The sequence below is a fragment of the Mus musculus genome, chromosome 3 (assembly GCF_000001635.26).
Source record: "Mus musculus strain C57BL/6J chromosome 3, GRCm38.p6 C57BL/6J".
NCBI lineage: Eukaryota > Metazoa > Chordata > Mammalia > Rodentia > Muridae > Mus > Mus musculus.
In genome coordinates this window covers 122,040,334-122,067,017 of record NC_000069.6, presented here as the reverse complement: position 1 = coordinate 122,067,017, position 26,684 = coordinate 122,040,334, and the positions used below count along the sequence as shown (strand labels likewise).

The following is a 26,684-nucleotide window of genomic DNA, read 5'->3' as shown; positions in this document are numbered from 1 at the left end:
GTCCTAGCTTTCTCTCCACTGCTGGGATGAAACTCCATGACCAAAAGCAACTTGAGGAGGAAAAGGTTTATTCCATCTCATAGTTCACAGTCCATCATGAGGGGAAGTCAGGACAGGAGCTCAAGGCAGGAAGTTGGAGGTAGGAACTGGAACAGGCGCCATGGAAGAGTGCTGCTTACGAGCTTGCTCTCCATAGCTTGCTCCACAACTTTCTTTTATACCCCAGGCCCACCTGGCAATCTCAAGGATGCTATTGCCTACAGTGGGCTGGGCCCTTCCACATCAATCAGCAATTAAGAAGATGCCCCACAGGCTTGCTTACATGCCAATATGATGGAGACTGTCTTCACTAAGGTTACTGTTGCTGTGATGAAACACCATGACCAAAGCCACTTGAGGAAGAAAGGGTTTATCAGGAGTATGCTTCATCTTCACTGTGTATCACTGAGGGAAGTCGGGACAGGGACGCAAACAGGGCAGGGACCTGCAGGCAGGAGCGGATGCAGAGGCCATGGAGGAGTGCTGCTGACTGGCTTGTTCATCATGGCTTGCTCAGCCGGCTCTCTTTTAGAACCCAGGATGGCTCCACCCACCATGTGCTGAGAGTCCTCTTCATCAGTCACTAATTAAGAAAATGCTCTACAGGCTCAGCTACAATCTGATCTTATGGAGGCGTTTTCTTAATTGAGTTTCCCTTTTCTCACAGAACTCTAGCTTGTGCCAAACTGACAAACAAACAAACAAACGAACAAAAACCCGATTGACAAATCTCCACTTATCCAATCGATTACTCTTTCAGTGTTATTCACTGAACTATTGTTCAGGGATCAGAATAGTGTCTGAGGATCTAGAGGTGGATAACATAGGCTCCCTGTTCTCTGAAGAGCTCTCTAACTAGGTGCATATACGGACAGTTAGACAGTATGAGTGTAAGATCAAATAGATCAATACTAGACCCTGAAAGGGGAAGAATCAGTAAGTTCGGTCATGGCTGAGATAAGCGCGCTGGCAGAATACCTACCTACTATGTGTGACACTCTGGGTGTCACACCTACCATAGAAGAGAGGTCGAGAGGAAGAGTTGGCGGGAGAGAGAAGGGGAGGGAAGAGACAGCAAGAGAATAGCTAGTCAAAGTTCCTAGAATTTACCAGCCATGGCAGTTACAGGGCTGGCCTATAATCCCAGCACTCAGGTGGTAGAGGCAGGAAGGTCAGAGGTTCAAGGCCATCCTCAGCTAACAGTGAATTTGAAGCCAGCCTGGGCTACATGACAGCCTGTCTCAAAAATAATGGTGACAAAATATTTGGTGCTTATTAAGTATGTCTAGCAACATTCTAAGTGGTTCACATATTCTAATTTTTTTTTCAATCTCTCCTTATAACCACCATGTACGGTAGGCATTTTCGTAGTGAGGGAACAGGCATAGAGTGGTGCATTCTTGGGAGATCTGACTCCTAGAGACTCACCAGTGCTTGCTAACTAGAGAGTAAGGAGGAGTGAGGATTGGCCAAGGAAAGGAGGCTTATGAGCATCTTTGAAGATGATGCATCAGTTGGACAGGGGCCTGAAGCTTCCGTAGAAGTCTTCAAGGCTGGACAGATGGGACCGAGACAGAACTGGACACTTTGGACTCTTCTCATTCAATGATTTCTTAGAAGAAAGCAGTATTGGGATGTCCCACCCTCCACCCCCGAGCTGTGCCAGGAAGAAAGGACCCGGAGGGAAACTACTGATGGCAATGAACAAAGAGTCCCTGCTTAGTAAAGATGATGAATCACAGCTTCCACCGGGGCCGCTGAAAAGGCATGTCGACATTGTGCCTGCAAGTTCTAGTGGCCATGTTGGGTAAAGGTCACAGAGCTCAGATGGAGTGGAAGTCAAGATGAGAGTGGAAGGGTGGGTGACCAGCTGAGAAGCAAGGTGGCCTGGGAGATACAAAGGGAGCCAGGTGGGGGCAGTGAGTGGCCTCTCAGGCATGACAGGGAAGTGGTAGAACTTGCTGATCTGATTGCATTGGCTACACTGATCAGGAGCTGGTAGCACAACCTGGTGACCTGGCCCCTGTCCTTGCCATAAAGAGCCTCAGTCCTGGAGCCAAGAGGGCAGCAGTCACTTGAACTCTAAAGGCCATGGCTGAACACTCTTGAAGGAAATTTCCCCTAAATTCCAACCCTTATCTCGGCCTCCCTTTTATTACCAACTGGAAACTGTCACAGGCATTGCCAGGACTGAAGTTTTACGAGCTGAAGAAAAAGCAAACGGGAAAACTGGCCCGTCAGTGCTGATGACAACTCCCTGTGATGAAGACAGAAGGCAGGCCGTGCCAGGCAGCCAGCCCAGCTGCTCGGCCTCATCAGGAACTGACTCTACTTTGCCTGTCTATTTCTAGGGATAACCATAGAGTCTGGATGATCAGAAAGCAGGCATGGGATCCTTCATCGAGGTGTGAGGAACCAGCTAAAAACCCCTTCATCAGCTGTTCCCACCAGGCGGGATGGGTCTCCTCCCTCATCCGGACTCAGATAGCAGCATCTTGTGTAGACCTTCATTTCAAGTCTGATTCATGCTCTGAAACTCCCGACTTATGTTCTGGTCTCCCCTGGAGTCAGGCGGCTGTCCTGTCCACAAGAGCAATGGTCCTCCGGCATTCGCTTGTTCGTCTCCCAGAGAGCTTGCTAACACAAATAGCCCTATACCCAAAAGTTTGGACTCAACTGAGTTGATAGGGCTGGGGAACTTGCATTTCTAACAGGTACTCCTATGCCACTGACCCTAATGGACACTGGGCTGTGAGAGCCAGCTCAGTTTATTATGTTGGAGTTGTGGGACCAGGCATGGGAAGCACTTGGGCTCTGGCACTTTTAGTTGTTGAACTGTGTGCAGAATAACTTTACCACTAGATGCCTCAGTTTCCCCCATGTTTTTGTCCCATTTCAGGATTACTGTAAGGGACAAAGCAGCAAATCAATGTTAAAGTCATGTATTTGTGTAATTATTAATGTAATAATAATGATTATAATATACAATAATAACAATAGCAGGAAATTATTAAAATGAATGAAATAAATTTATGGAGGGGTCAGAAATGTCTAGCATGAGCTAGAAAACAAGTGGCCCAGGAATACAGAGGTGGTCCTTCTGCCCTTGTCAGATGTGATAAATGTTAGAGTCACCCTCTATCCACCATGTTCTCTTTTTTTAAGAGTTATTTTAATTATATGTCTCTGTGTGTATCTCTCTGTGTAGAGACGTGCTCACATGAATGCAGGTACACAAAGAGGCCAGGAATGTGGGAGCCCCCAGAAGCTGGACTTACAGGAGGTTGTAAGCCAACTGACAGGGGTGCTGGAAACCACACTTGGGTCCCATCTTAGCCTTGTTCTATATAGCCACTCTGTATGCTGAAGAGACTCAGGGCCAAGGCAACTGCTATAAAAGAAAGAATTTAATTGAGGCATCATTATTTAAAGTTTCAGAGGTTAGTCGTTTATTATTATGGTGGGAAAGATGGGATGGATACTCACTCATCGGACTGGAGCAGTAGCCGAAAACTACATTCTGATTTGCAGGCAGGAAGAGAGAGACTGGGCCTTGGTGAGTGCTTTTGAAACCTCAGAGCCCACCCACAGTGACACATTTCCTCCCACAAGGCCATACCTAAACCTTCTAATCCTTTTAAATACTTTCACAAGCTGGTGACTAAGCATTCAAATACTGGAGGCTACACACATACACACACACACACACACACACACACACACAGAGAGAGAGAGAGAGAGAGAGAGAGAGAGAGAGAGAGAGAGAGAGAGAGAGAGAAGTTCTTGGCTGGAGCTCCTCCCTTAAGTGCTTGCAGGCTGACTTTCTCCTTAGTAAGGAACTCTTGCCCTAACATAGTGACTCCTAACAGCCAGGAGACACAAGAGAGCCTCTATTTATGTTGACCCTCCTGTGGATGTCAGTGTCCTGAGTCATAGGCTTTGCCTGTCTGGCCCACACTGCTCCAGTACTTATAGCTGGCCTTCACGATTTGATTAGTAGTAAGTAAATGGTGAAAGTCCCATACTCTCCAGGGTAGGCTAAGCCTCGTGATTGCTCTGCTTCCTTCACGTTTCAAAAGACAGGGGAGTCTTACGGGTACCAGTGCTGCTTCCGAGTCCTGTGAGGGGATGCTTGTTGACTCAAAAACCCTCAGGTGTGCCCCTGAATATGGCGCATGAGTCATAAATTCTGAACATGGAAGCAAAAGAGAACAGAAACCAAATACTCTTTATCTTTCTCAGGCTCGGTGTTTCTCCCTCTTCAAAGGGCCTTACCTACCTGCTCCACACGAACTTGGGAGTTGACCAGAAGATGGGCAACCGAGTCAGACAGGCCAATGTTTCTCATGAGAAATAGGGTCAGCGCCTCTTCATCTTTTAGGATGTCTCGGATTTGTAATCCTCTTCCTGCATGTGAATGAAAGAACAGACTGTTGAAGGGAGATGGGTCAAAAAAAGAACAGCAGCTAGAACTGACTAGAATCGTTTCTGCTTGGCTCTTAGAAGAAGGCTGTGTTCTTGGTTTCCTTGGGAACTCTGGGAGGTTGAGGCCATTGCTAGTATCTGCCACCTGGACTGTCTCACTGAAGAGCCCTGGCACCATACAGTGCGAAGGCACAGAAGGTAGGAAAAGTTAACCTAAGTAGGTTGGGTGCTGCCTGATGTTCAGGCCTGGACTGAGACAATGGCTTTCAAGAGAGTGAAGGGTAAGGAACTACAACGGCAGGGGAATTTTGTCTCTTGAGGAATATTTGGCAATATTTAGAGACATCTTTGGGCAGTGGAGAGAGACCAGTAGCATTGCTAAACATTCATAGTGGGCAGAACAATGCAGTGGTCAGGTGACTCCCCAAAGAGTTTCTCTCCCCCACAAATGTCAGGGGTGCTAAGGCTGGGAAGCCCCACTCTACCTATATACCCTACCAGAAAATTCAGTTTTGAAAACTTCCTATGAAATAGGAGGACAAAAACATCAGTTAAAAGTTACTAAAAATCAGGCTGGAGAGATGGCTCAGCGGTTAAGAGCACTGACTGCTCTCCAGAAGGTCCTGAGTTCAAATCCCAGCAACCACATGGTGGCTCACAACCATCCAAAATGAGCTCTGACGCCCTCTTCTGGCGTGTCTGAAGACAGCTACAGTGTACTTACATATAATAAATAAATAAATAAACAAATAAATCTTTTTTAAAAAAGTTAATAAAAATCAGTGCCTTTTCCATATCCAGATAACATATTGGGACAGAGGTCAGAAAACTGAAGAAGATGCTAGAAGATGGGAAGATCTCCTATGATCCTGAGTTGCAGAATTCATGTGGTGAACATGGCTGTAGCACCCAGAGAAGTCTATAAGTTCAATGTCACTCCCATAGAAATTCCAGCTACATTCTTCACATAATTAGAAAAAATACCCAATAACCCCTTTGCTTTCATATGTAAGCAAAAGGACCTCAAATAGCCAAGGTGATGCTGTGGATGAAGAATTCAGAGAATACAATTGAGCCATAGCAACAAAGCCAGAATAGCACCAGCACAAGCCAGACGGTAGCCAATGGGATGAGAATCCGGAACCACACCCACACGGTACAGCCACCTCCTTCTTGGGCAAAAATGGCAAATGCATACACTGGAGGAAAAAACAGTTTCTTCAGCAAATAGTACTAGAAAAACTGGACAGAATAATGAACTGGATCCCTATCTCTTACTCTGTACAAAAGTCGATTTTAAATGAGACAAAGGCCTTAGCAAAGACCTGAATCTCTGAAATTATTTGTTCCAATTCATAGGCACAAGCAAGGACTTTCCAAAAGTCAATTCCGAAAATTGATAAATGGAATTTCATGAAATTACAAATCTTCTACACAACGAAGGAAATGGTTAACTGCAGCGGGGCAGAGGGCAGCCTATAGATGGGAAGAAATCTCTGCCTGCTATATGTCTAGTAGAATATTAATATCTGGACGATTTAAAGAATTCAAATAACTAAACATCGACCCCACATAATCCAATCAGTAAGTGGGCAGCTAGCACAAACCGACAGCAAGAGGAAGAACAGGTGATCAGTAGCTGCGTGCAGAAGTGCTCAACACCTTGGTTGGCAAGATGGCTCAATGGGTAAAAGTGCCTGCCATCAAGCTGACAGCCTAAGGGGTTTCTTTGTTGTTTTGTTTGTTTGTGACAGAGTTTCTATATAACCATGGCTGTCCTGGAACTCTCTGTGTAGACCAGGCTGGGCTGGAATTCAGAGAGCTGTCTGCCTCTGCCTCCAGAATTCTGGGATTAAAGGTGTGTGCCACCAACGCCTGCCTCAAAAAAAAAAAAAAAAAAAAAGAATTGTTTTAAGCAAAGGAAAAAATTCCTGTATCTGGATAGGAGATGTCCAATCTGTTCTCACTGCAGTTTTGATGGATGAGAACCCTTCTGTGGTTCCTGTTAGCTCAACTCAGGGTTAAAGCTTTGGGTATTAGCATGAACAGGGCAATGAAGGACAAGAACAACTTCATATCAGGGGGTGTTTCAGGCCTGTTCCCCACGGCTTGTCCTGGTCAGCCTTAGCCACATTCCCTCCAGCTTCACTTAGAACCTTTTAGAAGCAAAAATTCTTTCTCAAGGAAGCATAAAGGACCCTTTACTGTGAAGGTGTCCCTGGGCAAGTGATCAGCCTCTCTCCATGTGACCATGGTCACCATGTAGACTAGGTGTTGTAGGAGCAACAAGAGATAAAGGAATCTGAAGCACTTAATTCCCAGGCCTGCCTGATATTAGTTAATACTCAATAAATGCTTATTCTGACAGTGTTAATATCATCCCCACCCCTCCTGGAGGACTCATGCCAGCACCCACTTCTTCTGTTGCTTCCTGGGCAGGTATCAGAATCAAACTGGCTACCGCTACAGTTTATGAGATATTGACCAGAGATATGTAAGGTCATTATGGTCCAAGTCTTCCATGTGTTTGCCACCCTGCTAAGCTGTGAGTATTTCTCCAAGGGCCATGCTCTTCCAACACCCTTTCTCCTTCTGACTCCAGCTTCATAGCGAGCTACACCTCCCACCCAAACCTTTCCCTCTCCAGGCAAGTGCCTGACAACCTCCATCGCTGTTTCAGGGTTGTGATGTTCCTGTAGGGCAGCATGACTAGATCCACACTGCGAAGGATAATTTCCTCTTGCAGCGCAGGGGTCAAGCCTATCCATCTGCCACTGTCCAGGGTGGGAGCAACTGTCCCTGATGGTTCCATACAGCAGCCTCTTGTCAGGTTGGATGTCTTTGAGAGCTGGGCCAGGGAGTAGCCCACTATCACTCTCCTTTGCACAGGAAACTTCCAAAGACTTTGTAAGAAGAACCTGAAGGTAGGGGTCCCCCTGGAATAGCAGAACCTAGGAGAAGGTACTGTGTTCAATCTTTGTGTTCCTTTCCTTTGGGTAACACAGATCCTGTCTTTTTTCCAAGCAGCGCCCTGTTCTCCTACCGCTGGGGTGTCATCTCAACTGTTCTCTTATAGTTATTCCTTTAGATACAGACTTACAGACCCTCGCTGTAGTATTCTACACACCGTAGAGTGCATGCATGTGCACACACAAACATGTGCATACAGGCGTGCATGGGTGGTTTTTTTTTGTTTGTTTTTAACATCCCTTGTTTTACCAAGCCATATTGAATATACAGGAGTAAGACCTCAAGGTCATATTTATTCTCTCTCTCCTCTCTCTCTCTTTCTCTCTTATTTTTTATCTCTTTCACCCAGCTTTAAGGCCTGACATAGTATCAAGGCCTCAATAAATGTCTGCTGAATGACTCCAGGCACTCAATAAATACCTGTGCTCTTATCCTGAGAGTGAAACCCCATTCGGCTGTTTATTTTTTAGTTATTCTTTAACACACTCAGCTGCCGCTGCATACAAATGCCTTGGGAGAAGGGGCAAGACAGAGAGTCATTTTGCCTGAGTATCATACAACTGTGGCCTGGCTGGGTCAGGGGCGGGGTGGGAGGAGAAGGGCAGGGACTCAGAGAAGCACACACCTGAGGAGGGTGTTGGGGCTACCCTGCCAGCAGAGTGTGGGGCCCAGGGTCTGAGTGACAGGGTGATACCAGACAAGCCCTTCATTAGATTCCTGAGGGAGAAGTGTGAAGCAGGGAGGGGGTGGAGAGAGGGTTGCTGGGGAAAGAAAATTACATTTTCATTTAAAATGTGGTTCTACTTGTTCTCCTCCCTGGGAACGTTGGAGGCTGAGGGTAGGGGGTGGAGGGTAGCTGCGGGGTGAGGCTTCCGGAAGAGGGGCTTAAAGATGAGACCACAGAGCTGGCTGGGGATAGGGGGCTATGTCTATCTGCAGCTGGTGGCTCCCCATTAACCCTCCCCTGTGGAGAATGCAGCCCTACAGGTTTGCTGTGAGAGGAGAGTGCTGTCTGGGTCAGCACAGACATACTTTCCCAGGAGACTGGGAACCCCACAGGCAAAAGCCGAGGTGGCTGCAGCTGTCCACCCAACTCCGAGACTGAAACCCTCATGGTAACTTCAGACTCCAACGTTCACCTTCAGCAACAAACATCCTAGAACCTACTCCTTCTGCCATCTCGACTAGACATCAGTGCCTGGCCCAAATTTCCTCCCGAGACCATATCCTTTACTTAGCTATGGTCCCTGGACCCCTGTTAGTTTCTGTCCCCAGCTTCTGAGAAAACCTTGGAAGGCTATCCTGATGCCCAGCCATGCTCCCTTTAGGAGATTCCCCCACAGCTGGAGAGCCTGCAGAAAGATCCACTTGCCTGCCCAGTCATCCTCAAGTCCTGTTTTTTTGTTTTTGTTTTTGTTTTTGTTTTGGCTTAGAAAGTAGTGATTTGGGTTCTCCTAGAAATTGCAGCAACCACAGAAAACTTCTGCTTGGAATGGGTTCTCTTCCACTCCCTGCAGCCAGACTCAATTTCAGTCAGACACTTCAGTGCTAAGTTCACTTGATGGAAGACCCTTCTGGATGAAGGGAGGAAAGTCACCCTGAGATCAAGACGGTGGCTGCCTATCTTATCTGCTTGCTTAGCCTTGGACAAAACATCTTCGTGGTTGGCACATTCGCCCCTGTGTTTTCTTACTATTAAAAGGCAAATATGAACTAGGCAAGTTGGCTCATGCTTATCACTCCAGCACTTTGGAGACTGGGACAGAAGGACTGCCATGAGTTCTAGTCTAGTCTGAGCTACACAAGTTTGAGGCTGTCTAAGCTAAGTATGGACCTATCTCAGAAATTAGATAGATAGATAGATAGATAGATAGATAGATAGATAGATAGATAGATAGGAAGGAAGGAAAGAAGAAGAAAGAAAAAGAAAGAAAGAAAGAAAGAAAGAAAGAAAGAAAGAAAGAAAGAAAGAAAGAAAGAAAGAAAGAAAGGAAGGAAGGAAGGAAGGAAGGAAGGAAGGAAGGAAGGAAGGGGGGAGAGAGAGAGAGAGGGGAAGGAAGGAAGGAAGGAAGGAAGGAAGGAAGGAAGGAAGGAAGGAAGAAAATGCTGTCGGTTTCTACCTTCTAGAGTCCTTCATACTTGAGATAACTGAAATATGTCCTTTTTCAGAAGAGTAAAGACTATTGTAGATATTTATAATCTAGGCTGTGTAAATGATGGCCAGCACCATCTCCTCTACTGCTTTGGAAGTAACTCGAATGTAACACAGCGATCTGAATGTACTCCTGTCCCAGGCTGCAAGTGTGTGCTGAGGGTAAAGGAGTTGTATGTACCACAAGCTCAGGAGAGGAGGGCTGGCTGGTCACACCACCCTAACTGTACTGTTTGTAACTCGGATAAAAGCTGCTCTGTCTGGCCGCTCTCGCCCTTTGGCTTCCCCTGGTAGTCCTTTCCTTGTCTCTGTCATCCTCTGAGGGCAATCTTTACAGTCACCACCCTGTCTCAGGAACACACATCTTTCTACAGCACCAGCTGCTGCCTCTGAACTCTATTGTTGGAAGTGTCCTCATCCACTAGCGGGCATTTCTTGAAAGACACCATATACCCACAGGCCTATGACAACTCCCAGGCGACTCCTGGAGCTTTAGCTTCTCACAGCCTCTGAATTACAGATGCTCAGGCAATGGGTTCTGACACCACAACTTGTCCCCACAGGTGTCTAAGTGAAGCTGACATACCCACCCAGTGCTCATGGGAGGCTTAAGATCTAGTGCTGTCTTCTTCGATGTTAGTTTGTCTCCCCCACCCCACCCCACCCCTGTTGGTTTTTGTTTTCCCCCTCCTGAATTTCCCCCTGAGGCTATGAGACATTTCTGGCCCTCCTCTTTGTTGTTCCTCATTCTAAGTGGTTCTCCCACCTGGATGTCTGATTCATTACTTATTTAATTAATTAATTTATTTTTTCAGACAGGTTTCTGTGTAGCCCCCTGGCTGTCCTTGAATTCTCTTTGTAGACTGGGCAAGCCAACAACTCACCAATATCTGGCTACTTCTGCCTCCTGAATGTTGGGATTAAAGGCGTGAGCCACTATCACCTAGCCTTGTCTGTCTGTCTGTCTGTCTGTCTGTCTGTCTGTTTAACTTGCATTGGTATTTTGCCTTCATGTATGTCTGTATGAGGGCACCAGGTGCCCTGGAACTGGAGTTACAAGCAGTTGTGAGCTGCCTTGTAGGTGTTGGAAATTGAACCAGGGTCCTCTGGAGGAACAGCCATAACCAGTGAACTGTTTCTCCGTCCCTGGGATGTCTGATTCTCGCTCTCTCTCATCCTGTGTCTGTGTCAGATCACAGCTGATCCCTCATTTCCTTCACCTCTTCCTCACACACACTGCCCTCTCCTTCGATTTCCCTACATCCACCTCTGTAGTACCCATCCTGCCTGATTCTCCCTGACAGCCTAAATTCAAGCACTCTGAATACAGCCATCAGTCCTTCCATCTCACCCTTTTTCTCATCAGTTAAACAGGACCCTAGAAGCCACCGAGGCTACTGATCATGCATTTCAAACCCCCCCCGCCCCCGCTCCCAGCTAATCCTGGATGTCAATAGTTTCTCATAAAAGCTCAATGCAGCCCAGACAAAATGCACACAGTACAACTTCTGCCTTTTGTTACTAGGGCCTCCTTGATCTGCTGTAGTGCGTCCACAATCCTTCTGCCTCACATCCTGTTCTCAACAGACCCACTTGCTTCATTCTGGATACTAAATATTGCTGGAAGCGTACATTAAAGTGTCTTTGTGTGTGTTTGTGAGGTGAGCACTCATGCGTGTGTGCATGCCCGTGTCTATGTGTTTCTGCAAGTGCACACATGCGACAGCATGCATGTAAAGGTCAAAGGACAACTGCTTTTAGTTCACTGGTGTGTGAGACAGGCTGGCCAGCCTATGAGCTTCTGGGGAGTCTCCTGTTTCACCTTCCCGCCTCACCACAGGAATGCTGGGATTGCAGGCATGTGTCTCTGGCATCTTTCCTCACAGATTCTCCCCACTCTTCGCTAGATCTCAGTTTATGGCTTACTTGACGCTAGAGGCAAGTACAGAATGGGAACGCCGACACCCATGTTACCTGCAAATCTCTCAGGGTGAGTCCTCAGGGTGTCCATGAACTGCGACAAGGTGCGGAGCTCGGCCCAAACCTGGCCAAGGTGCTGGACCTCCGGGGTGTCCATGAAGAGTTCTTGAAAATCTCGATATACTCTTGCCAAGCTATAGGAAGGAAAAATATATTTCTATTCATAATTTTAAAATATTTTTAATATTTATACTTTTAAGCAAAAATATTTATAAACAAATAGCTATCATTTTCAGTCTTGTGCTATTTTTAAATTGTTGCTTGACTTAGCATAGCCTCAATTGATGGATATTTATGATTCTAACACTGACAGAGATGATGAGTAATTAGCTCAGAATTCAATTTGGGGCAGGGCAAGGTCACCTTAAACCCCATTTTCTCTGGTCTGTTGTTTCCAGTTTGTAGCTACTACCAGTGAGTTTTTCCAGCCTTCGCACAATTCTCTGACCTCTCCACCACCCACTCCTAGAGATGGGACCTGACACCATGCTGCATCCACGAAATCCTCTCTATGTATACCCATCAAGGCTGATTGGACGGGGAGAAAGAAGATGGACAACTGGATATTCCGCTTTGTGGATTAAAAAATGCACTGTGTAAGCCATATCCCAAGATTCTACCTCTCAAGTCACTGATGGCAGTTTAGGAGAGGATTTGGGGTTCGTTATTTTCTTCCAAGAAGTAAACTTCACATTGCAAGCCTGACTTTGCATTTCCTTGCAATGGTCCTTGAAATTCTTCATAGACCTTGGATGTCTAAAGGAGGCTTTGGAGGAAGCAGAGATAGCTACAGGTGGCCTGTGGGGGAGGGGGAAGGAAGGAGCATAGTCCTCCCACCCAAGCAGATGGGTGACCACAAGTAGTGGACACTTGACAGCCAGGGCTGCTGTTAGATTCTAGGTCCCCTCTTGGGCATAAAGATGAAGAAATCATGTGGCTTATGTTTGAAGGTTTTCCCCAGGTGTCCTGCTGTTAGTAGATTATTCCAGGTAGGAAGCTGCCCCTTCCCCACACTCTTTAGATCCCCCGCCCCCATTCTGCAGAGGGTAGGTACACACACTCCCACATGGGAGGGGAACAGAAGGGGGCACAAGTTCCTCCCTGTAGGTTGGACTTACATGGAGTTGTTATAGTTTGAGACAGTTCCAGGAGACTCTCCAGGGGTGGGGTTTTGAAAACAAGGGTTGTTCATATTGCAGAAAATCCCCTGGAGCCACGGTAACAGTCCTGCTGAAGGCATCGCCTTGTTGGGAAAATGGCCTTAAGACAGGAAATGAAAACAAGACGGAGTTAGTCACAGAGGCCAGACCGACCAGGAGCACAGACTCTCGGACGCTCTGTCTCTCCCCTTGTTTACGAAGTAGGATCATCTAATATAGTTTAGGCCCTGTGCTGTGTCCTGAGGCTCAGTGGCAGATAAGGACGCAGACTAATGGTCTCCGAGCAGTAGTTCTCACCCTGTGGGTCATGACCCCTTTGGGGAGGGTGTCAAACGACCTTTTCGCAGGGGCCGTTTAAGACCATTGAAAAACACAGATATTTACATTATGATTTATAACAGTTGCAAAATTACCATCATGAAGTACGAATGAAAATAATTTTATGGTTCGAGGGAGACTGTCACCACAACCCGAGGAGCTGTGTTACAGGGTCACAGCATTAGGGAGGCTATGTCCTGTCCTAGGAGCTTAGGTGGACACGTGGCAGAGAAACTGAAGCTAGAAGATAAGCTTTGGGGGGGGGGGATAAAGACGTGGGCTCAGGGCGGTTCACAGGAAAGGCCTGCGAGTTCTTTGCACAGTAAGGATGGAGGCTCTGCACTCCTGGGAGTGACAAGGGAACAAGGGTTTGCTGGGCCGAGAAATGGAAGTTGGAAACAAGAGCTGGGGGAACTCAGAGGCTCTCAAGACACTTGAGACTTCCATGTCAGCTGCCTAGAAGGACAAGACACCAACCAGCCTGTCCAGAAGACACGGGGAGCCTTCCAGAAAGGCAACTGTACAAAGCAGGCTCCCATGAGGCTAGCAGGTGCCCTGAAGCTCCAGGGTATAATATTTATTAAGTGTGATTCTGTGCTGCTCCCTTTTCACTGTCCTCTATCCTCTCACCATGTCAAACAAATCCCCTAAATCAGTCATCGTAAAAAACAGAATGAAATTTGTAATATAGGTAAGTTTAAACAAACAACAACAAAGCAGTCAAAAAATAACTATATACACAGGGCTGGGTTTGATTCCCACAACCACCAAATGAAAGAAATGAATAAGCAAATGGCACACACTCCAACCAGGGTTGGCTTACACTGCACACATTTTAAGACACTAGAGTTTGTACAGCACTGGGGAACCTGGTTTATACATTGCAGCCTCTGAAATGGCAACAGATGTGATATTCCCACTCCAAACCAAGAGCTTCCAAAAGGGAAAGATGACCAGGTCTTCTGGGTTCATACTTACATTCATGCTGACTATAGAGTGGGTTGGCATTCCTCAGCCAGATTAACACCAAAAACAAAGACAAAGGCCACACGAGTTCCACTACAAAGCGAATCTGGAAAAGGAATAATAAAGTCAGAAAGAGCAAAACTGCTAAGAGATGCGAGGAGATATATAACCAGGGAAGACAGGCCTTCCCCTGTGCACCATCCGAGCACCAAGCCTGGGCTGTTGTACAACCATAGCCCAGGTAACACTTCACCACAGATCACATATCTCACAGTGGCCCAGTAAGTCCTGATGGATCCGAAAAAGGCCCATTACTGTCTTAACATTGTAGTGTCTATGGTGACTTCATATCACAGGGATAAAGAGTGGAGCAGAGACTGAAGTAAAGGACATCCAGACACTGCCCCACCTGGGGATCCATCCCATATACAGACACCAAAGCCAAACACTATTGTGGATGCCAAGAAGCACTTGCTAACAGGAGCCTGATATAGCTGTCTCCTGAGAGGTTCTGCCAGAGCCTGACAAATACAGAGGCAGATGCCTGCAGCTGACCATTAGACTGATCTTGGGGTCACCAATGGAGGAGTTAGCAGGACTGAAGGAGCTGAAGGGCTTTGTAACCCAAAGGAAGAACAACAATATCAACCAACCAGACACCCCCCCCCCCCAGCTCCCAGGGAATAAACTACCAACCAAAAGAGCACACATGGAGGGACCCAGGGCTCCAGCTGCGTGTGTACTAGAGGATGGCCTTGTTTGGCATCAATGGGAGGAGAAACTCTTGGTCCTGAGAAGGCTCCATGCCCCAGTGTAGGGGAATGCTAGGGCAGTGAGGCAGGAGGTAGGTGGGTAGGTGAGCTCCCTCATAGAAGCAGGAGGGAAGGTTGGATAGGGAGTTTCCAGAGTGGAAACTAGGAAAGGGGATAACATTTGAAATGTAAGTAAACAAAATAACCAATAAAAAGTTTTAAAAATTACAGCACTTACAATTATGAAAACCAAAGTCAATGATAATGTGACTCTCACAGGGCTTACACATTTACTGTGTTTAAACCATCAATTGGGAGAGAATGTCTACTCATAACAAAGTAACAGAAACCAGAAGCTTGAAGAGAAGTGTGTTGGCACAGATCTGTAATGGCAGGGCTTTGGGGGGCTGAAGCAGGAGTTCAAGGCCATAGAAGCCCGGAAGACATAGCAATGTTGAGACTACACTGTCTCAGAAACAAAAATTCACTGTTAAGAAGTTAACTGTAAAACCAGCAGCACCTCTCGAGTCTTGTGTTCACTGTCTCTCCCTTGCATCATTTTGTCTTGTTCTTGTTTTAATCTTGTGTTTATTATGGCTCTCAGAGCAATAGACTACACTATTCATAAATAGATACATAGCCCCTAGAGCTATGCTGCCTGGGTGTGTAGGAGGCTGCGCTGTAGGTAGGTTTGTGTTGGTACACTTGACCATAAAGGGTAATGAAATGACCTAATAAGGTATTCACCAGAATATGCCCCATTGCTAAGAGTATTTACCTAAAGGACTATTTATCTAAAGGACTTCCTTCTTCAGTCCTCTCTCCTACACTGCCTCCTCCCTGATTCACTACATCAACCAGATTCTGGGTTCATCTGCATTCTGCCCATGTCAACTCCTGAAAATAACATCGACACAAGACTGCCATGAGAGACCTCAGGCTTCAGGACTTGGCAGATAGCATTGCGCTAGGCGAATGGATACCAATTCTTTTTTCCCCTTTCTCCTTCTTCTGGTCTTTCAGGACAGGGTTTCTCTGTGTAGGCCTGGCTGTCCTGGAACTTTCCCTGTAGACCAGCCTGGCCTCCAACTCACAGAGATCCACCTGCCTCTGCCTCAGGAGTGCTGGGACTGGAGACGTGCGCTTCTGCGCGCGCGCCCTGGTCACCACCTGGCTAAGGATACAGATTCTGATAAGCTCTTATGTAAAGCTGGTACCTCAGATAGTAAATGTCTCGTGATCTCTCATTCTGTGGGTAATCGAAGAGACCTGCAGAGGTCAGGTGACTTGCACAGGGTCACAACAGGAAGCACAATCCAGCCTGCTACCTCCAGGGCCAGACTCTTTCTGCCCTTTCCCGCCGTTTTGCCTTCTGGCGCATGGTAGACCTTGCCTGAAGGTGGCCATTGAATTAATGAATGAACTAGGGAGCAAATGACTCTGAAATACTGTGCCCCAAAGCGAAACCAACAGAAATCCAGTAACTCAACATTTTTTTCCTTCAATAAGGTCTATCGCTTAAGGGAAGCAGAAATCCCGCCGCGGTTCCTCCTCCCTTTCCACAACCGGAAGAGGCAGCTGGTCTCAAGCATCGCAGAAGGCTGGTATAGAAAGACTCTTGGTTTAGAGTCAGAGTTCCCCCAATTCTAAAGAGACGGGCGCTTGAGATTGGCGCTGTTCTCATCCCTGCACGGCGGGAAGGCAGAGATGAGCAATTAGGAAGAAGAGGGAGAGAAGCTGAATTATGGAACTAGACGTGAGTTAAGGAATTAGGAAATAAGAGGCTAGCAAGTAGAGGCTCCATAAATGTTTAACAAACGGGTGTGCTGCTTAAAACAACACAACAGACACACGAAGAACCCAGGATGTTCTAACATATCTGAAAATTGGTGGTAGGAAATAGGTCACATGTTGAGGGAAAGCAAAAATGGTTACAGGTACGAGGTCACTTTTTCTTTTTTTAAGATTTATTTATATTATGTATGTGAGTATGCTTTAACTGTACAGATGGTTGTGAGCCTTCACATGGTTTTTGGGAATTGATTTTTTTTTTTTTAGGACCTCTGCTCGCTCAGTTCCTGCTTGCTCCAGCCCGAAGATTTCTTTGTTATTATACATAAGTACACTGTAGCTGACTTCAGACACACCAGAAGAGGGCATCAAATCTCATTATGGGTGGTTGTGAGCCGCCATGTGGTTGCTAGGATTTGAACTCAGGACCTTTGGAAGAGCAGTCATTGAGCCATCACACCAGCCCACATGGTCACTTTTCAAAAAGACTTTACTCAACACATAACTCAGGAGGATGGGTTGGAGGAAGCACGCATACAAACACGGCCAAAAGACAGAATAGGCTTCTCTTAAGGTGCTCAGTTTCTGGAGTTCTCCCATAGCCTTTTCCACAGGATTACAAAACACCCATATTAGGCAATTCCCACCTGCTGTTTAAGGAGACTGCCCCAGGAATACTTGCTAGCAATTAAGATTGCTGGTAATTGTCCACAGGAAGGGCACATCCCAGGCAGAGCCTCCCTGGCCTAACCCCTGCCTGTTACGGTCTATCCTGGCTCCTAGACCAACACTCTCAGGCATATCTGTCCTCCACTGTGAGCCCAGCACCCACCCCACGCAAGGCAGGAGTCGCAGGAAGTTCCCATCGGCTCTTTCTGGGATGCGTAAGTCTCAGTCAAGACGGGCCTAGGGTGCTTCTCAGGGAAGCTGGAGTTGACACAAGGACTCAGGCCATCAACAGTCTGAAGAGTTTATAACACACTGCACCCCACAAAGGCACGTATAGCTGCTCCCCCTCCCCCATTCCAGATTGTCCTGTAAGGGTGGTGGGGGAACGGGTTTGGCAAGATAGCAGCTCGACAGGTGCAAAGGCTGAAACTGGAAGTTGCTCTCAGTGTCTTCTCCAGGGAGATGAGACAACCAGTCCAGAGAGTTTGCACGTGACTCCTCCCAAGACGACTGCTTGTAAGGTTGGCTCTCCATCAAAGCTTGCATGCCTATGCATTGTGTCAGCCTATGAGTTGTATGGGATGCTACATGCCACCCGTGCTGACCTGGGAATGTGAGCATTTGGGTTTCAACCACTCTCGGGCTTGCTCATTTTCTGTCAGTTTTCTCATCTATGAAATGGGGATGTTGTTTTGTCCTATAGTATACAATGAGAATTAATAACAGGCTACTCTGGGGCCAAGTACTGGGGTTTATGACATTGAGGAAACTTCTGAACCTCTCCATGTCACAGGGACGCATCTGTCAAAAAGGAGTGATACCAAGTCCTGTCTCCCAGAGCAGTTGTAATCATGAAATATGTTCATCGTGCCCAGCACAGAAAGCAGAGCCTGGCACACAGACCATTTATGTCTCATAGAATCATAGCAAGGGCCACAGGAGCACAGTGGGTGACAGCAGGTTACAGACAGATGATGGAGGAAATACAATGAAAACTAACAGCGGCCTCTCAGCCCCTCCCCCATCTCAGCATAGCAGGCAATCTCAAGGAAGCACGGGGTGGGTGGGGGAGGGGGAGGAGGAGCTGATGTTTTTTCTCTGCCAGGGATCGAGAGCGGCCTCATTCGCAGGCCACTCCGCACAAAGACTACCTGCCATTCATTCTCCGACTAGCAGAGGCAGGTGGGTCCTCCTCGCAGCCTCTTCCTCTCCCCCAGAATCAGTACCACCAGCCCAGAAGGGCATTACCCTTGCTGCTCAAGTGTACACAGGCATGCCCTAGGGAGAAATTCCACATTATAATAAAAAACATGTCTCCAGAGTTCCCCCTCCCCACTTTAAACATGTCTGCAACTTTAATTAAGCCCAGTCCAAGCTCAGAAGCCCCCACTGTGGAATGCTTCTTAAACTAACCTGGTATTTCCTTGCCTCCTCTCCCCCCACATCTTTACCATTCAGCCTACATGGGGGAGGAAAGGTTCCCGGCCAGGGCAGAGTTGTGCTTGTTGTTTTAAAACAGCCAGTTGGGTTTTCTCCCTTCCCTCTCTGTTTTCAATTTAAAAGAGAGGTAGGCAGAGCTGGAGAGCAACAGCACTGATCCTCCCTTCTGGGCTGAGAAGCCAGACGCGACTCAAACCTGGCCCGATGCCACCCGGAGCCTAGTATACTTGCAGCTGGTGCCAGCCTCCCTGTACCCCTATGTTCTTTTCGCCCAATGCTGAGCCAGCACTAAAGGCCACAGCAATACCAGGCACCCGCCTCCCGAGTTTAGGACACGAGCCCCATTTTTATTTTTTCTAGACAGGGTTTCACTGTGTAGCCCTGCCTGTCCTGGGACTCACTCTATAAACCAGGCTGTCTGCCTCTGACTCCTGAGTGCTGGGATTAAAGGTGTGGCCATCACCACTACCACCTGGTTGTGAACCCCTGTTTTTATGAGTCCTCAGGCCTTCACCCAACATCCTGTCCTCTGCAAGTGGGGACCTGGGGACACCAAAGGATTCTAGGATATGGAAGAAAAACTTGTGCTAACTCTGGCCTACCAGAGTGGGCAAGTAGGATTTTGGACAGAGCCTTTGGGAGACAGGGCTGTGAGGGTTAAGATCCTGAGACATTGCCTCTGAATTCCCGGCCCCTCCCCACCCCATGCTTCCACCCACTCCGTCCACCAGGACTTCCACTTCTGCTCAGGAATCACGTGGCAGCCTCCTTCTGCCTGACACATTCCACCAGGCAAGGGCTATGCTCCGTTCTCCCTCAGGCATGCAGGTCAGACACGCACTGGGGTTATAGATGCAATATTACTTTACATTTACTGCCCTGGTCGGTGATAAATTAATTACCCAGTCATTCTTTCTTTGTGATATCTGTGACTAGTCTGTTAGTCAGGGCGGTGGAGTTTGATGGTCACGTCTGCTATCCGGAAGTCACACATGGTTAATTACCTGTCCAACCCATGCTAACCCTGAGGAATGATCCTCAAGTCACTTCATTGGTACCTACAGGGACAACTGTAGCCTGCATTATTGGTACCCACAGGGACAACTGTAGCCTGCATTATTGGTACCCACAGGGACAACTGTAGCCTGCATTATTGGTACCCACAGGGCTAACCGAAACCTCTCAGTCCTTACCATGAGAGCTAAATGATGTGACTAATTTAGTACCAAGCCAGGCAAGTACTTTGTAACATCAGATAAAGGCTAACAGAAGACGGGAAAAGAAGGAAGGGAAGCAGGCACTTGAAGACGCCCTTCCTGCATCTTGAGGGGAGGAAATAGGAGGATGGAGAGAACACCTTGCTATCTGTCCATTCTCATTGTTTTATGGGTCAGTCATGCCTCACTTTCTGCAGTCACCATTTCTTGCATGCAGATCTTTCCAGAAGATCCAAAGGCCTTGAAAGGAGCTGCAGACTCCCTCATAGAGGTCCAAACTGAGGGTTTAGGAAAATGTTCTCATCTTACCCAGACATCCTGGATACATTGGCTATCTCGGGGTACCGAGGAGATCTCAGTTTCCAGGCCATGAAGGTGATACCAAACACAGGCTTAAGTGAGACAGGGTTCACAGTATGAATGACCCATCCCCCGGGGAGCACACAGTGATCAGGAAGGCTCCCATCCCCCAACAGGAATCCACTTGCCAATTCGAGCGAAAGGCTCAGTTTCCCCGAGTCAGTTCTGTGTCTGGAAACCAGCAATGGGAGCATCGCTGGTCACAGTCCCGGTGTGAGGGGAGGGCTGAGGAGGAGATACGGGAGGCGGTGGGCGGGCACATTGAATTTCCCTGGCAATCTTACAGCGCATTTGCACCCTGGGAGCAGAAACTGAATTGTCTCATCTATCATTGGGAACTTAGCCCCTGGCACACTGCCTGGTGACTATTATTTCTTGACCGAATGAATGACTGAACGCGATGAAGTTAACAATGAGTCTTGCTCGGGTTTTGACAGGGTTTTCATTCAGGAAGGGGAAGCCTTTGGTTACTGTTAGCACTTGGTCCCTGGGGGTCCCAAATAACTTCAAGGCTAATTTGAAATGACACCAGCCTGGTCAGGGACAAGCAGCCAGCCATAGGACAATGGTGTCCCTGTGGGTGAGCTCAAAACTGGAGTGTGGCACGGCCACCTTCACATAACCTTAGTTTTCCACTCCTTTCCCAGCTGCCAGTTGTGTGCTTAGCTGACACATCCCCGTTTTCATCTCTCTCTGACCAAACCTGCCTAAGGTACCCCACAGGTCTTCACACGACCCCACCCCACCCCACCGCCTAGTCCCATTTCTTCCTAACGTTCCCTTTGGTCCCCAGGAGAGGCCTAGTCCACCAACAGAAACCTACCACAAACCATGCTCTTCCCCATAGCCTGTCTCCTTCCTGTCCTCTTCATGAGGTTCAGCTTTCGTTTCTCTTGCTTATGTGTGTTGAATGCATATGTGTGTGCACATGTGTGTTAGGGTGTATTTGTGTGCGGAGGCTACAGTTCAACAAGGGATATCTTCCTCAATCCTGGGCCCCGTAATTTAATCTCAGCCCTCTCTGCTTCGCACAGCAACCCTCCCCCCTCCCATCATCTTCCTTAAGCTGTTTCATGTTTTTAGGACTCTGTAGGGCTCTGGGACAGCCATTCCTTCCTAACTTCCCTTCCTCCTCCTCCTCCTCCTCCTCCTCCTCCTCCTCCTCCTCCTCCTCCTCCTTCTCCTACTCCTCCTCCTCTTCCTCCTCCTCCTCCTTCCCCCCCCTCTCTCTCTTTCTCTCTCTCACTCAACAGGATCACATGAATCCCAGACTGGCTTTGAACTCACTCACTAGATAACCAAGGATGACCTTGAATTTCTGACCCTCTTGCTGGGTACTGTGCCCAGTTTGTGTGGTACCGGGGATGCAAGCACTCTCCCAGCCGAGGCACACTCTCAGCCCCATTTCGTTATGGATATGAATTTGCTCCTTATCCTTCCACAGAAAAAAAAAACAATGGAGGAACCATTTGTAGCAACTCTGGAGGGGCTCTGATCTCCCACAGCACACATCAGCATTTCTCCTGGGATATTTGGCCTACATTACTTTATATTAGTCTGGATTCTCAAAACATACTTCAGGATTTCCCAGCTGAAAAACCAGCTTGGGGGTGGGGGTGGGGGTGGGGTGGGGAGTGTGCACGTTACACATTTAAACCCTTAGTCCAGTCCAGCCATGACTGATCGCAGAAGAGGTTTGGGTAAATCTGTGGTTAATAACACAATTGGAAGATGCAAAGTTATTTTTCCACAGAACAGAATTGTGGGCAGCGCAACTGTGACTTCTCTGGGAATTTACATCCCAGTTCCAGGAACATGAACGTGTAAAAGCACCCCACGCTCTAGCGTCAAGGAAATTTGTGTTTGTTTGTTTGTTTGTTTGTTTGTTTTTCAGGGACCTTGAAGCTTCCAACCTGTGGTGGGAGCTGGGCCAGCAGGTGTCGAAGCTGGAGGGGTGGGGAGCGGTAGTGGATTCCTGTGCTGGGCAGGGGACAGAATAGTTTTCATGTAGCCAAGGACAAGAGAAGGGTGTCATCCTGTGGGAGGGCACCTGGTCACTGAGCAGCTAAAGGTGGCCTCCGAACTAAAGGACAAACTAGCTCTCTTCTTCGCCTCTCCTCCCCGCTCCCTCCTCCCAACCCTCCTCCACCCCGCTCCCTTTTTTACCTTCTGCCTTTTCCTCAGAGTCCAGTTCTTCCAAAGCAAAAGCTGTATCTGTCTGAGGAAGCCCATGCCGGACCACCCCAGCACCGGGAGAATCACCCCGAGCTGGGGCTCAGGCAAGCACCGGACACAAAGGCCGCTAGGACCACGTCCAGCTCAGCCCGCTGTGTCCTTCTGGTGATTAAAGGCCGCGTTTCCCCTTCAAGCATAATCCCCCTCTAATTACCTGTAAGCCCTTTTGTGAGGGAAAGGAGACAGGCTTCGGTTTCTTTATAGACGGAGAAAGGCCCTAAATACACAAGTGCGGGCACGGAGGGCCCTGAAATGAGTCTTTCAACGGGAAACGGAGCGGCTTCAGGTGCCCTCCTCCACCGGACATCAGAGGGGCTCCTGCGGCTTCTGAAGAAGATGCTCTGGATATCTCTGCATTTTAAGTTTGGGACAATTCCCTTTGCATACCTAGAGGCTGGATGTTTGCCTTCCAGTGCTCTGACACCGGGCAGGATCCTGATTTGATTGCTTCTCCTTAATGAGGGAGAGCTAAAGTAACCCGTTCTCTTTCAGCCCTTTGTTTTGCCCGATAATAACTTCAAGTCTAATCAACCGGTCCTGGCTGCTTGGTATAATCCAAACTCAGCAGGATAGTAGCAAAGTCTGCCACAGGCTTCAGCACGTTACTTGTGAGCGATCTAGCTCAGCAGGGATGGGAGTGGAGATGTTGCTAGACAGATCGACCACTGGGCAATGCAGCTGTGATTCTAAAGACCTCCAAACATGTCTCCCCGGTCCTTCCCCATGAAAGTTTTGCCCCAGCCTCCTCAAATCTCAGGAACGTTTTTCTCTTTGAAAAACCCTAGACATCAAGACCTCCATAGGGTGGAACGAGAGCCAGGAATGGATACTAACTGGGTCTGTTTGTAAACATGGGTCGGGATGTTGGCTAACCTAAGAATATACGGGGCAGTCATGAGGGCTGACAGGCGTGCTTGGTGAAGCGTCCAATTACAGAGCGAGTAAATTTCTGCTTTGAGTGTTTAAAATGTTCCTTGGAGGTAGTGGCATTTAATATAGGCTTTGGTCATTGTAAAATAGCATTTTACCCATAGTTCACTTAGGACGTGGTATAACTGTAAACTGCCTTTGAGTATCTTGTTTCTGTCATTCTGAGGTAACTGTCTGCTTAGTTTTACAGGGAAGCAATCTGAAACCTCGTGAGATTAAGGACTCCACTAGTTGTTACTCTCGATAGCCCTGAGTTACTGAACTAAGCAGCTCACTAAAATTCCCCGAGAGAGACAGAGAGGCAGAAATAGAAATAGCTTATCCTGCTCAGGAAAACCACAAGGAAGAAGGGCGGCTCCAATGGGCGGGAGACCCTGGAGGAAGAGGCTGTTAAAGGAGACAGAGACCAGGCTCAGAAACTCGTGATGATGATAGACTCAACATAGATGAAATGAGCAAATATGACGAGATCTCCAAGTGTCTCACAAGTGCAGGGCAGCCCCAAACAGAAGCAAGCTCTGGACAGAATCATGAAGCGCTTCTTCCATGTGAGAGAGTGTGTGTTTTATCATCCAGGAAGAGATATATATGTAAAAAAATTACACTAATTCAGTGCCTACCAAAGGCAGCTGTGTGGGGCAGGAAGATTGAGAGCAGGGAGTGACAGCAGGTCACGAAGGAAAGGGGAGCTCAGAGAGCGACCAGAAGCAAAGAGACAGATAGGTGACTGGAAGTCAGTGGTGAAGAGGGAAAGGGCAACTAGGAAGACTGGGGCTTGGAGCCTGACTGGCTGGACATGAGGGATGACTCGTCCCTCTGAGGGAGGAATGACAGTGGGTGCCAATTAAGTGGGTAGGAGGAGATTTGCATTTGATTCTGATATTTTTAAAGTTAGTGTTTTGAGACAGTTCTAGGCTGGTCTGGAACTGGATATATAACTAAGGATGTCCTTAAACTCCTGATTCTCTGGCCTTCACTTCCCAAGTCCTGGGTTGTCAGGCCTGAGCTACCCCATCCAGCTTCCTCGAGGTGAAGTCCCTATGATGATCGCTGCACTGAGGTGTCCGGCAGGCAGCGGATACCTGGGTCCGGAGTCAGGAGTCTACACTTTTAGTTAGGAGATAGAGACTTGAGACTCGTCAGCATGTAGACAGATGATTAAGTCCTAAGCATGATTGATCGGGTTGCCAATGGCAGATATTTGGAAAGCGTGCGAGGTTATGGTGGGCCAGAGACAGCTGGCGATGGACTAGATCTTCTTCAAGTTACCCAGAGATGGGAAAAGTTAGAGGCATCAGATTATCAGCATGTAAATTGTCTCCTATTATAATTTTGTTTTATGTTTGTTTTTGTTTTTTGAGACATGGTTTTCTGTGTAGCCTTGGCTGTCCTGGAACTCACTCTGTAGACCAGGCTGGCCTTGAACTCAGAAACCCACCTGCCTCTGTCTCCCAAGTGCTGGGATTAAAGGTGTGCGCCACCACTGTTCAGCACTATTATAATTTAAACAGTCTACTTTTAACTGAATTAGAGAGGGATGTGTTTAGCTAATGGCGCTCACTCTGCTATAACTCAGTGGGTAGCAATCAGGCAGCATCCTCCCTCTCTGGCTGGAGATCCTCTTGCCTGAACAAATGCTGACTGGAATGAACTGTTTCTCTTTTTCACTATGAAATATACATAGCATAAAGTTACCATGTCAGTCAGTACATCGTTCAGCACTGTTAAGTCATGTCCCCTGCCAGACGGTGGTGGCACATGCATTTAACCTCAGCACCCTGAAAGGCAGAGGAAGGTGGATCTCTGTGAGTTTGAGGCCAGTCTGGTCTACAGAGCCAGTTGCAAAGACAGTTAAGGCATATATATATATATCAGGACAGGAGGACAGGAGATATATATATCCTGTCCTGAAAAACCATCCAATCAACCCACTAAACAACCAAACAAAAAGAACATGTGCCCTATTTATCCATCACCACCACCCATCTTGATAAACTACTTTTTATAATATTAAAACTCTGTGCCCAATAAATAATAACTCATCCTTCTTCTCTTCCCACAGACCATGGAAACTATTGTCCCTATTTCTTTCATTTCTGTGGAATCATATGGTATTTGTTATTTTTATGTTCCTTTGACCGAGTTAACTATGGATATCTATGCTGTGATATGTCTTAATCACTACCATAACTATCAGATGAACAATAGATTTTTTTTTCCCTCATCGTTGCCTGGTGAGGCCCCACTTCCTGGTTCCTACACAGTGCCTTCTGTGTGTGTACTCACACAAGGGAAGAAGTAAAGGACTCTCATTAGCCTTTTATAAGATGGCTGGTCCCACTCAGCAGACCTCTGTTCTCATGACAAATCCCTCCCAAAAGCTCAGACTTCTAGTACTATCATACTAGGTGGTAAGAATTCAATTTATGGACCTTTTGTTTTGTTTTGTTTTGTTTTTTTGTTTTTTGAGACAGGGTTTCTCTGTGTAGCCCTGGCTGTTATGGAATTTACTTTGTAGACGAGGCTGGCCTTGAACTCAGTAATCTGCCTGCCTCTGCCTCCCGCGTGCTGGGATTAAAGGTGTGTGCCACCACACCAGGCGCAATTTGTGGATTTTTCAAAGGCCATATACATTCAAGCCATAGAATGTGAGTCCAGATTTCTTTCCTTAAAAGCCAAATGGTATTTTATTACATGTATATGCCATCTTACTTACCTGTCTACATTTTGACCATTATGAGTAGTGCTGCTATATTACAAATATTATGATATGTAGCACAGGCTAGCACAGACCCTAAGGCTGCATTCCCAGAACAACACTGTGATGTCAAGGGGATATTAAAGGACACTCAGAGAGGATGAGAAAGACGACACATGTCCCAGCCTCAGCCACGCCCCTGGCCAGCTGTCATTAGACATGGCTGGGCTTCTGTGTCTCAGGCAGTTTAGCTGTAAGAGCCTGGTGCTAATGCTGCTTCCCTTTGCCTCGACACATTCACATTTGACTCCTGTCACTTGTAACAAAGATTCTTGACCAATGTAAGTTATATTAACCACGAATAACATACATTCTTCCACATAGATTACGCGCATGCACACATACACTTTCGGATTGTACTCTTGCATAGGTCCATGATCATAGTATTACGGTAAAGGGGAACTTCTATTGAGTTCTAAAAAGTGTTAAAGAGAAAAGCCTCAATGTCTGTCATGTATATTGTTGACATACATGACATGAAGAAACCCATGGGTGCTAAGTTTCAGTTAGGAGCAAGTTCCA

General features: G+C 47.3%; 1 protein-coding gene across 6 annotated transcripts in view, besides 1 other annotated feature; it reads right to left on the bottom strand.

Annotated features, from left to right (window-relative positions):
• Positions 1-23,127, bottom strand: part of Abca4 (ATP-binding cassette, sub-family A (ABC1), member 4) — a 136,180-nt gene extending 113,053 nt beyond the window's left edge. For 4 of the 6 annotated variants that reach the window (XR_375477.3, XR_003954273.1, XR_375478.3 and 1 more), the window contains exons 1-5: positions 22,406-22,601; positions 14,023-14,116; positions 12,685-12,826; positions 11,561-11,700; positions 4,319-4,446 (exon numbers count right to left, since the gene is read on the bottom strand). Coding sequence is in view for 3 of the 6 variants with exons in the window: in XM_006500912.3 (XP_006500975.1) it covers positions 4,319-4,446; positions 11,561-11,700; positions 12,685-12,826; positions 14,023-14,116; positions 22,406-22,471 (570 nt within the window). In the remaining 3 variants the exon portion in view is untranslated. Of the gene's footprint in view, positions 1-4,318; positions 4,447-11,560; positions 11,701-12,684; positions 12,827-14,022; positions 14,117-22,405; positions 22,602-22,628 lie in introns of those variants that run through there. The other 2 variants (XM_017319439.1, NM_007378.1) reach the window with 2 other exon arrangements.
• Positions 17,771-19,547: an enhancer, noted in NCBI's record as "VISTA enhancer mm435". NCBI's record gives its function as "enhancer in: forebrain[14/14] | nose[14/14] | facial mesenchyme[14/14]" and the evidence as "EXISTENCE:transgenic organism evidence [ECO:0001131][PMID:17130149]".
• Positions 23,128-26,684: the final 3,557 nt, after the last annotated feature.